We start from the raw sequence: 12,590 nt of genomic DNA, 5'->3' as shown, positions 1-12,590 counted from the left end.
CCAAAAGAAAATCAACGGCAAAGATCGATTGATTCTTCAGGAATTCGGCGTTAACATTGACTCTCAAACAACCCTCACTCACATCAAGTCACACCCACAATTATTCTCTCTTTCTCTTCAAATTTCTGGGTTTATTTTCCCAGAAAATTCAATCAAATCTCATCAATCAATCAATTTAATTTGTGATTCTCTCTCATCTTAATCGAAAAGAGAGAGATTGAAGATCATACAACCATAAAAATGGCGAGTGGAAGTGTGAAAAATGCGGGGTCTAAAGCAGAGGTTGATAAGGCGGTGAGCGAGGGTAATCCTGTCATTTTACATTTCTGGGCGACTTGGTGTGAAGCCTCCAAACACATGTACCAAGTTTTCTCTCACCTTTCCACTGATTTTCCTCATGCCCATTTCTTCAGGGTAATTTTTAAAATGTTTAATTTTTGATGATTATATGATGTTGGGTTTTGCTGTATTGTTGTAAATGTGTAAAAAAAACTTGATTTAGTGGTTTATTTTTTGTGGGTTTACTTTACTTGGTTGATTTATTATACTCTGCAAATTGGGTTTTTTGATTGAATCATGTAGTTTTGTGTTGTTTTTGAATTGGTGATTTTCATGTTTCTAATTAGGGTTTAATGACTTTGTCTGTTTTAGCATCAGTATGTTAAAATCTGATTATTTTGAAATATATTATTGTCATTTTAGGAATTGATGGTAATAGAGTTTAATGGCTTCCTTTTCTTTAACTGTATGATCTTAATAGTGTCGCCCACTTCAATTAGTCATGCTATACATAATACATCCTTTGGTTCTTTCAATGAGAGCATCTGTGTCATTTAATTATTGGATTGGTGTCTTGTACGGGGCGGGGGCGGGGGTATTGGATTCAGGGATTCTGAATCTTTCTTGAGGGTGTGATTCTACGGACTTTCGTGATCTTTCGTGTGATGTATGGACTTGAACAGAAGGGTTGGTGGATTGGGAGTTGATCTAGTTTATGTTTAGCTCTCTTCGTCGCAGCTTGGTTAAAAGATTTTATGTTCTTAAGTGGAATGAGTAGTAGGTTGCAGTGGCGGATCCAGGATTTTTCGGGTGCTAGGTCACCACCGACTACTAATCAATAATTAATGCAAGAATATTAAAAAAAAAAACCACAAATGCTTCAATTTACAATCCACATATGCAATTATCCAAACTAATCAATTCCAAAAAAAAAAAAACAGAAACTCTAAGTTCTAATATGAAATCATCAATTAATCAATTTTACTGTCAATTTATAATATCAATTTACAGGAAACAATTTATAATATCAAATTATCAATTTACAGGAAACAATTTCAATTCCTAAAAAAAAAAAAAAAAAAAAAAAAAGCAGCAATTCAATTCCTAAAAAATCAGAAACCCTAACTCCCTAAATTGATAAATTATCAACAATTTCAAAAAACAATAGAACACACCCTAATTGACTAGATTAAATTACATAATCACCTCAATTAATCACAAATTCAAATACTCAACCCAACAATTCAACAATTTGGGTATAATTTACAAATTTAAAAACTTAAAAACAAACTTACCTGGCAGCAAGAAGAGTCGAAGAGCGCCGAGTGTATGCGGATGGAGCAGCCGGCGACTCGGCGAGGCGGTGCGGTGGCGACTCCGGCGAGCGGCGGTGCGGCGGCGAAGAGCGAAGAGAGAGATTGAGATTTGAGAGTGAGTGCGTGAATTTTGAAGTTGGTCTCTGTTTTGTTTCTTTTCCCCTTCCAGTAGACTGTCTGTGTTTTTTGTTTTTTTGTTTTTTTATTTTTTTTTATTTTTTTTTTGCTAGGTCACGTGACCTACCTGGACCAAGGGTAGGTCCGCCACTGGTAGGTTGTGCTTGTAGGATTTCAGGTTTCACAGGAGGCTCACGTTAGTGTGCTAGCTATTCTTGATTTTATCTCCATTTCCAAGTGACCTGGGTTTTACTCTATATAGTCATATGCAATAAGCTCCTATTTGAAGGGCTGAATTTTTGAAGTTTGTGAAATCTTATGTTGGTTTCCTTGGAGACTCAAGACTTAAATTGCATGTTCAACTCCAGCTTCTCATTTTTCTAGTTTAAGTTGAATGTAGTCACCGCCTAACACAGTTGTAGACTTGTGGGTAGACCTGCCAAACAGTTTAGCAGGATTGAGTTGGAGGTGGTGAATTATGGGTTCAGGTTGGTACATTTCAGGATGGACCATATTTGTTCTTCACCCAAAGCTTTTGGGTAGTCAGCTATTTCCAACAGCTGAATGGTGGGAATTAAAAGTTTGGATAGATGATTAATAAGATTATCACGGTATGTGAAGTAGATAGCATCTGGAGGACATAATGCTCAGCCCTTGTATTACCATGGTTTTAATTTTTTTTTTTTTTTAAATCTATTAATTTCATCGATTGCCATTGACATTCGTAATGTACACTTGAAGAAGCAGTTTTAGTTTTTTTTTTTTCCTTCTCTTTTCTCATGCTTAGCTTGTTTATAAATATGCTGATTTTCATGATTCTTCATAGAAAGCACTTTTATCCCCCTACTTTTAAAACCGCTCCTAGATAGCTGTAATGCTGTATGCCTCTATTTGCTTCTGAAAAGCATGCTTTATTATTGCAGTACCATATATTTCATTTTTATGTACTTCCTCTGTTTTTTTTTATTGCACCATTTGACATTTTACACTACACACACACTTTTGATTGTCTTTTACACTATTCAAGTGGGGTCTTTTTAGAATTGGCTTGATATATATACTTTAAATTTTTTTTTTTTTATTTTGGAAAAAGCTAATGAGCGCCCCGGGGTGTTAGATAAGAGAATTAAAGTGCAAATATTAGAGTAAAATTAACATTAATTACATCGAACGACGCGTGATTTTGTCATGAATTCCTAACTTAATACCCTTTCAACCAATATAATTACTCCTTATCTAACGCTCCGGGGCGCTCGTTAGCAAGATCCTTTTATTTTTACTAAATATAATTTAAGATAGTAATGGTATATCATGTGCATTGGCAAGTGTGAAAACCCCAATGTACTAATGTAGTGATTAAAAAGAATGGAGGAAGTATGATTCTTTTAGTACCCTCTTTTTCCAGGAAATATGATCTTTTGTATATGAAAATATTTTGGATGTGTGAGTGATGAACCTTTACATTGGAAAACATGATGAGATATTTATTCATCTTATTCTGTTTCTGACACTGAAATGATTTCTAAATTTGTGTGAGGGCTTGTTAGTTTTACATTTGTGTGAGGGCTTGTTAGTTTTACATTTGCGTGAGGGCTGATATATGCACACCCCTTTGTAGGTTGAAGCCGAGGAGCTACCAGAGATATCTGAGGCTTTTTCTGTTTCTGCTGTGCCTTACTTCGTCTTTTTTAAGGTAAGCTTATAAGTTGTCTTGAATTTTTTTTATCTAACATAGATAACTGTTTCAGCTATCATCATTTGCTATTCTATTGTGATTCCTATGTCTGACACTAAACTACTGTGATATAACACCTTTATATTAGCTCAATGCCTGTAATGCAGATTCTTCCTAGGGCAGAGTGAGGGAAATCAGACTTAGACTCACCTGTGCAATTGCAAATCTCTTGTAGGCTTGTATCCTTAACTTGGCATTTTGCAGGGTTGTAACCTTATCATAGATGGGTGTTTTATTTTTTGATTTTTAATTATACGAAGCAAATTTTGTCCATTTTTTTATGGTAAATTTTCAGTCTTATATTTGGTCAAAATTTCTGGTCATTATAATATGATGGTTAATTTTTTGCAATTAGTTTGTCCAATATGATAATCTTATCTCCTGTTTCATTAGGGTGGCAAGGCTGTCGATACATTGGAGGGAGCAGATCCATCCAGCTTGGCTAACAAAGTTGCCAAAGTTGCTGGATCAGTCAATCCTGATGAACCTGCTGCACCTGCCAGTCTTGGTTTGGCTGCTGGAGCCACTGTCCTAGAAACAGTGAAAGAATTTGCTAAATATGATAGGGAAGTTCCAGTGGGCAATCAGACTGGTCGCAGTGATGATCTTAACAAGAAACTACGGCAGTTGATTAATTCTCATCCAGTTATGCTATTCATGAAAGGAACCCCAGAAGAGCCAAAATGTGGATTCAGCCAGAAAGTTGTTAATATTTTGAATGAAGAGAAACTCCAGTTTGGAAGCTTTGATATCCTAACTGACCAAGAAGTTAGAGATGGGTTGAAGAAATTCTCCAATTGGCCAACATATCCTCAGCTGTACTGCAAAGGTGAACTTATTGGTGGATGTGATATAGTCATTTCTATGCATGAGGGTGATGAGCTGAAATACATTTTCAGTGATCACGAGATAGATTCCACTAATGTCGTTGACGAGAAATTATCTGAATCAGGAAGTGGAAAGGGGGGTGTATCAGCATCGACTGGCTTAAGTTCATCTGTTACTTCCCGCCTTGTAAGCCTCATCAACTCGAGTCCTGTCATGGTTTTCATGAAAGGTACACCAGAAGAACCAAAGTGTGGTTTCAGCCGAAAAGTCCTTGACATTCTTGAGCAAGAAAAGGTGGAATATAAGAGTTTTGATGTCTTAACTGATACCGAAGTTCGTCAAGGTCTCAAGGTTCATTCAAATTGGTCCAGCTACCCCCAGCTATACATTAAGGGTGAACTCATTGGTGGGTCAGATGTTGTATTGGAGATGCAGAAAAGTGGTGAGCTCAGGAGGGTTTTGGCTGATAAAGGGGTCATTATTCCTCATGAAACACTTGATGATCGTCTGACTAAATTGGTCAGCAGTTCACCTGTTATGCTTTTCATGAAGGGCACCCCTGATGCTCCTAAATGTGGTTTCAGCTCCAAAGTGGTGAATGCCTTGACAGATGAAGGTGTGACATTTGGATCTTTTGATATTCTGAGTGACGATGCAGTTAGACAGGGGCTGAAGACTTTTTCTAATTGGCCTACTTATCCCCAACTTTACTACAAAGGTGAGCTGATTGGAGGTTGTGATATCATTTTGGAGATGAAGAACAATGGCGAGCTTAAATCAATCTTTTCGGAGTAGGTACTATGATGTGAATTGCAGGATGTCGAAAATAACATCAGTCAGCAACTTGATTGCACAGTAGTCTTACATATTGATTTATGGCCAAATGTGATTTTTTCTACACCATACATGTTCAAGAGTTTCGCGGTGTAGTTGACGTTTATGTTTTGGCTTTTTTAGTCTGAGGTTGCTCTCTTTGTAGTTGTTTGGTGGTGATAGTTTCAAGGGTACGAGTAGATCTGTCCCTTGTTGTCATTACATGGAGTATTAGGCTAGAGTAGTTATATGTACAACTGCTTTTCTAGTCTTAAAGTTTTCGCTGTTTTGAGAGAATGGTATCACACACATTGGATCGTTTATGAGAAAATAATTACTTACGAGTTGGATTGGATAAACATGCACTGCTTTTGTTTCGTAATACTGCCTTTTTTTCTCCATAGGTGCAAAATTTTGACTTTGTCCACTTTATGTTAACATTGAGTGCACCTTTTTTTTTACTGGTAATGTTTTGACTTTAAATTTAACTTCCTCGTTTTTACTCGTAATGTTTTGACTTTAAGTTGATATATACTTTTAATCTTCATATTTAAAATTAATTATAGATAATTAAAAATATAAATGTTGGTATTGTGAAACTATAAATTGAGACGAATTTACCAAGGATTTACATTATTATTACTAGTGTAAATATCCTAACGTTGCAGGTAAAGATCGTGTACAATATAGCTGGATTAGTCTAAATGTAATTTTTATTTTATTAAAAAAAAATTGATGGTCAAAATGACAACTAGAAAGTGCAACAATTAGCAATGCATTTGTTGTAAAATGAAAGTAAAAATTAACTCTACAATTTACAGTGTGGTTAGCCACGTAATAATATAATACTTCGTACAATATAGCAACATCCTTTAAAAAGCAATATTGTATTCATATGAGTAACCTTTTTTTTTTTTTTTAATCGGTTATGGTAGCTTTATTTTGTCCATAAAAGTAAGCTCAATTCATTATATGAGCAACATTTGTTTATTCAAGTAATTATTATTATTATTATTATTATTTTTAAAAAAAACTATTAAAAAAGTAATCCCATTTTTTCCATTACTCAATTACTTGTCTGATAAATATATGGCAACTGTAATGGGTACACACTTCACACCATATAGCTATGCCACACGCCCTCACATAAGAATTTGTTAACTCAATATGTGTTTAGCAGCACAATGTAAATAACAGCTAGTTCATTTTTTTTTTTTTATTTATTTTTTTTTTTTTCTTTCCTATACTTGTAGCAAAATTTGAAAATAAAATTGAGAGTGTTTAAATCACCCTTCAAAATTTTTCCAAACCAAATAAGAAATCTTAAGATAAAAACATACAATGAAGTTATACTTGTGTCAACAATAATAAAGTTAAGTTTATATGGTCAAACTTTGGATTTTGTTGAATACAAATGAATAAACTGCTAAGAGTAACAAACTTGATTTTTATTGATCGATTTAATGGCACATCCTGAAAATATAAAAGGTAAATGGATAATTGTCTTGCGTCTTACAGAGTGATCTAGTTTTCCTTGGTACAGAGTATAGACCTACATAAGATAAGAATATTGGAAAAGTTGTGATCACTAGTGTAATTCCTTGCCCGAAAAGTGCTTGTGGCAACTGGGCAAGTCACTGCATCTACATGCTTCTTATGCTGTTAAATACACCTCATCCTTGATGCAGTAGCTGCATAACCCGAACAAATATACGAGCTTCTGTGGACAATGTGATCATGCGGAACTACAGATTTCCTGCCAAAAATAGCAGTAGTTGTAGAAGGTAATCAAGTGTTTGTTGGTATCGTACTAAGGATACTTTTTGTCTCTTCATTTTCTTTTATTTGATCAGCCTTCATCTCCTCCAAAATCCCATCCACATCCTTGCCATGTCGTAGATGGGCTTTAATTAGAGCATGATACATCTGTCTATTCACAGGAACTGCATTTCTCAACAATTTGACAAAGGATGCAACATCTTCAACACTGCCTTCATCACCAATCCAATTAAGAAGATAATAAATAACTTGTCTATTAGGCTTCCAACCCTTATTCTCTACATAAAATGACAAGCCTGCTTTCATGCAGCTGACTGCTTTATGCATCTCACCCTTCTCCTGGTACCTTGCTGCTAATAATCCCCAAGTGTTGGGACTTGAACCATTTTCTTTCTCTGACACAAGCATAGCCTCTGCTTTCTCAAGCATTCCTTTGTCCAAATATGCTACAGTAACAATATTACGAACCCGAAAATCATAACAATTATCAGATGATTCCCACTCCTTCAGCACTTCCTCAGCTGCTTCTACTGCATTAATCCTCACAAGAGATTCCAACACGTTAATATAATCCCTATTGATACATCTCTTACAAGCACTCTTCTCCAGTGCCCACAACCTCAATATATCATCCTTTTTTTCTAGTTTGGCATAGAGAGTAATCAGATGATTATAGGCAGTGCCGTCTTTCTTATCCACTCTCACCTCTGCCTTTTTCAGGGCATCAATTGCCTTGTCTGTGAGCCCTGCTTTAATGTAAAAATTAGCAGCAACCGCATAGGTGTTCCAGTCTACTGCCATGTGAGGTTGAGTCTCTGCTTCTTTCAAAATATTTGCCACCGCCTCAATATCAGATTTTGCTCCATATGAATTGATGCACAGTCTGTAACTGTAATTATCAGGTAAAACCTTGTTTTCCTTCATTTCAACTAACACCTCTGGAACCTTCTCATATTGCCCTATATTTGTGTATAGGCACATAATGTCATTATAAGTAAGAGCTGTTGATGCAAAACCCATCTCTTTCATCTTCCGTAAATGTGACAAGGACTTGTCAAGTTGTCGCTGTCGCACATAGCAGTTAAGAAGAGCGCCATATGTCTTATCAGTTTGGTCTTGTTCAGATAAGCTATTGAAATAGCTCTCTGCAGACAAAAAACCACGGACTCTGCCAATAAGATCTAACTGCACCGCATGTTCAACTGGTGTAAATTTACAGACGCCTTTCTCGTTCATCCACTCTGAAACCTGCAACAATGGGTCAATCATAAGCTTAGAACCCTGCTAAAAAACATAAACCCAGTTGACTTCAACATTCATCCTTCCATCATTTTCCGTCTGTCTCATTATCCCTCAAGGGATGTCAAATATTTGCTCTATCAAGGTTTGGCAAATTTTACGTCTTTGCGCCCCTTTAATTGTCCTTTGGAGCCCACCCCAACCCACCAACTTTATTCTCTCTACTTTTTACTTTCATTAAAAGCATGCCAAACCTCAAGTCTTCATTGGGCAACAAAAAGGGATTGAGGGAGTAGTTTGTTATGCACTCAGCTCTTAGGCATTTTATGATATACTTTGAAGCATTCTGCCTAACTCCTACAAGCAAAAACCTATTGTTTGGCCAACAAATCATGCAGCTCAATCATCAAACAAGACAGCAAGATAGTACTGACAAGCAGGACTACTAGTAAATAAAAGTGCATACCGATCCTTATTAGAGCAAAGAAATGTAAGAAATAAGTTTCCAAATTGAATAAAATTCTCAGCATTTATTCCTCTCGTTACTCACAGCACCACATTTATAAGCAACTTTGTCAACATAAGCTAATTTAAAAGCACATACACAAAGCTCTCAGCAACTTATAGTCCAATGAGCAAGTGAACAGCAAGAAAATCCAGTGTCTCACCAATTGCAACACTTGAAGGGTGTTTTGTTCACAAGTGGTTATGAGTTTAGAATAGGGAATAAAAACAAGGTAGTATGATTATGGAACATGATTTTGAATACCATGTGTTTGTTTCAATTCAGGAATGAATCTCTCTCTTTTATTTGATGACTGAAATTTAGGTATGCGAAAAACCTCACCTCCCTTAGTTTTCTTGCCTCTATTTATTGGGGGTTTGAAGCATGGGTTTAAAGATGGCAATTCTCTCAAACAAACACAAAGCATGGAACATATCCATTATGCAGGTCCAAATGCAAGCAACTATATTATTCTATACAAAGAAAAAGAAGCTTTGAAAATTAAACTAAGGAAGAAATAAGCACATCACTGAGTATGGACAACAATCAAAACAATGTACATGACCCCAACTCCAGGCTGGATAGATTATTTCATCATATTGAATGGCATACATTCATTTATTCTACAAAGACTCAGGCACAAAAATAACTCTAGAAATTGAATATCTTAAACTAATAACCTATAGACTTTTTTTTCCCCCAAATTACACTAGTACTTCGTGTTAAACTCCACAAATTTCTAAGGCCTACTAGAGCCGAACAAGGTCAATTGATCTAGATAGTTTGCTTACCACCAATCAAAAGTCAAAACATAAAACTTTAGACCTTGTTTAAAATCAAAGCATCCAGCCAACTACTTATTAACTTATATAGTTAAAATCAAGAATTCAAAAGCATACTAGCTGAGGACGGGGGACAAAATTGTGAGCCTGCAAATGTAGTCGCGGGTTCTCCCTTTCTAAGTTCCTATCAGGGAAAATTGTATATAATCATTTAACGTAGCATCTCATCATTTAACATAGCCACTACCTCCAATTCAATTTCAAATCGACAAACCCCGGTATTACAATCATGCTCTGATGCTCATGGACGCGGCAAAGTTTTATACTCGTTATCATCTACTGTAACCTTCCTCCTTTTATCCTTTACCCATTATTGCAAATTCATAATTAAGTCTCTTTTACTCTATACATCTTCACAAGTACCCATTTTTACAGATACCCACAAATCCAGAATCAAATTACATATACATCCCACAAATTATCATGTAAATATATGATCTCAAATATAAAAAGAACAAATTCTTCCACATTCTAATTCACAATATCATCTCTAAAAAAAAATAACAATTCAAAATCTAATTATCAAACATACCCAACATCTAAAAGCTTCCAAATTCAACAAAATCACAACAAAATTCAGCATTTATAATCTACCTCGAGAGCTTGAGTAAATCGCTTGCGCTTGCGAAAATCATGGATGATTCGCAACAACTCAGCAACGCTAATCTTCTTGCCTTTATCAACCCAACCATTAAGCTCTGGTTGAACATTGATTCCAGGACTTCCTAAGGGGCTTAACTTTGAATACAATGTCTCCCTAGTTTTCGTATTAGTGTGGTAGTTTCTCTCACCATTGATAACATTTGAGCTCAAAATTAGGGCTTTTTCTGATGAAATTTGAGCTTGATTTAACCTATAAGTCAACCGATTTAGGATCACAAATAGCTTGGAGCTCATTTTTGCTGAAATGGGGGTTTAATTTGGGGAAAATTAGGAAATGAATGAAGAAATTGAAGGTAATTTTTGTAGGGTTTTTGAGGAGGGTTTAAGGAAAAAGGGGGGTTTTGGTTTGAGATTGATTAATGTTGTGAGAAGAAAGTATGGGCTCTAAATGAGTGAATTCTTGTGTTTAGTTTTAGGAAACCGAATGTTGGCCCAAAGAAGTGGATACATTATTGGTTTTGATTGATTGATTCAATCTCAGTCTAGATTTTATGAAAAGTGGCCTATGTTATTTGAATTTGATTATCCCATTATCCATATTCGATAAATTTTGTGAAAAAATTCCATAATTTTGAACTAAAAGTGAAGTGTTTGGGTGTTATATTTATGTTCGAGTATCGGGAGTTCGACACAGATACATAAGTTGAAATGAAAAGTTCGAGTAACATAAAAAGTGTTTATCGACGTACAACACAAACTGACATCCTAAAACTATATCTTTCTCTCATGTTGCTAACTTTTGGAAATCACAAATTCACAACTCACAATTTCTAAAATTTGGACATTGCTTAAGTAATGAGATTTCTTTTTGTTGCAATATTTTAGGCTTTGATTTTATTCAGTGATTGCAACCAAAATTTGGTGGCTAGTTTGCTACTCTTTGAAGCTCTTGTTACTTAGTACTCTCTTTGTCTCCAATTTTTTTTTGTCCCATTACAGATAAATGAGTCAAATTTTAAAAACTTTTGACCTTAAATTCTCATTAATCAATTACTAATAATACATGTGGGTCCTATTAGATTCGTCTCATTGTATATTTTATTAATATCAAATTTTTATGCGTATCAAAATGAAGTATATATTTCGTACGTTTTAAGATGCGTCTTAAAGTTCCTAAAAAGGCAAATGGGGCCCAAAAAAAAAAGGACAGAAGAAGTAATTAGTAGCTTATTCCAAAATTAAAAACTTGGAACTTTGGAAGTCTAGTCTTTGTGGTATTGTTATTGCGTAATACTAGAAAACGAGAGCTTATTAGGGCATGTTTACTTCAGCTTAATTTCAGTTCAGTTCAGTTCAGCTCCAATCAGTTCAGTTAAGTTCAGCTCCTATTTCCTTCTCTCATAAATTCATTTAAGCTCTAATCAGTTCAATTCAGTTCAGTTCAGCTTAACTCCCATCAATTCAGTTCAACTCAGTTCAGTAAATGTGAACATGCCCTTAGTTGCATGCTTTTAAGAAACAACTCATTCATGTTAACGCTATGTGTCACCCTTCTTTTTCGATATGATTTGGTGTCACGTGTGTCATCACCCTTCTCTCAACACATTGAATAGTACTCTATAGTATTGTTTAGTCTTAACACTCTATACTAACGTTTATTTACTTGATTTTTTTTTTCCATATGTTCTCTATTTAAATTTGACATATATTATATATATTGATGAAAGATGATACGAAGTATAACATTCTTCATATCTATAACCTCTCTATTGTTCAACATATTAATAAAATATCATATAGATTATTATTTATATTATTCAACACTAAACCTTATTAATTAATTTAGATCAAACTTATAAATTTATGTATGATGAGTCTGGACATTAACTAGTTTTTAACATAAAACTTAAAAAACGCATCAATTTACAAAAAAATCTAAAATTGAAATAAACTTAATAGACAATAAAATAAGAGATAAGTGGAACAACATTTAAACACACAAAGTTTACGTGGTTTATAATGACAATTTACATCCACGAACAAGAGAGAAGAGATCAAGAGAGTTTTACTGATCTTGACTCTTGAGGATAATACAAATTACTCCGTACATAATAGTGGATAGGTACCAATGACCTATGTTAGAGAGTTTAAAAATTCAAGATAAGGCATAATCTAGCACTATGTAAATATGTAATTATATATTTATATACCATGATTAAATAACAAATAAAAAAAAAAACCTTTGTCAAAGAAACCAAATTTCAACAATGCAAGATCATATTTTAGATATGCAGTCTTATGATTTGCAATGCTAACCAAACACAATTTGATGACATTGCTTAGAGATTGACATTTTCCACCATTAAATTGATATTCAACTCAAATTAAAAATCTACATGAAGTACGTATGAGATAGTGACAATGAAGCATCTCAACGTACTTATTTGACGTAAAACTGAGAATCAACTTGTCAATTTTCTATCATCATAAAGTACACAATCAACTTTAATCTTATTCAACTATGAACATTGGAA

The 12,590-nt window shown here is 34.6% G+C and overlaps 2 protein-coding genes across 2 annotated transcripts; one reads left to right on the top strand and one right to left on the bottom strand.

The window, feature by feature from the left end:
* LOC145636274 (monothiol glutaredoxin-S17-like) lies at positions 1-5,466 on the top strand. Its single transcript, XM_081687787.1, has 3 exons — positions 1-414; positions 3,331-3,405; positions 3,841-5,466. The coding sequence occupies exons 1-3, from the start codon at positions 241-243 to the stop codon at positions 5,068-5,070; spliced, it is 1,479 nt and encodes a 492-aa protein (XP_081543913.1). The 5' UTR covers positions 1-240; the 3' UTR covers positions 5,071-5,466.
* Positions 5,467-6,521: 1,055 nt separating this feature from the next.
* LOC145635231 (pentatricopeptide repeat-containing protein At4g21705, mitochondrial-like) lies at positions 6,522-10,506 on the bottom strand. The gene is made up of 2 exons (XM_081686521.1): positions 10,048-10,506; positions 6,522-8,115 (listed from the first exon to the last, which is right to left on the bottom strand). Exons 1-2 carry the CDS (start codon positions 10,348-10,350, stop codon positions 6,877-6,879), a joined length of 1,542 nt encoding a protein of 513 aa, XP_081542647.1. The 5' UTR covers positions 10,351-10,506; the 3' UTR covers positions 6,522-6,876.
* Between the last annotated feature and the right edge of the window lie 2,084 nt (positions 10,507-12,590).

Source organism: Chenopodium album, chromosome 6 (genome assembly GCF_948465745.1).
Source record: "Chenopodium album chromosome 6, dcCheAlbu1.1, whole genome shotgun sequence".
Classification (NCBI taxonomy): Eukaryota; Viridiplantae; Streptophyta; class Magnoliopsida; order Caryophyllales; family Amaranthaceae; genus Chenopodium; species Chenopodium album.
Note: the sequence above shows the minus strand (reverse complement) of the source record. Positions and strands in the feature narration are given on the sequence as shown.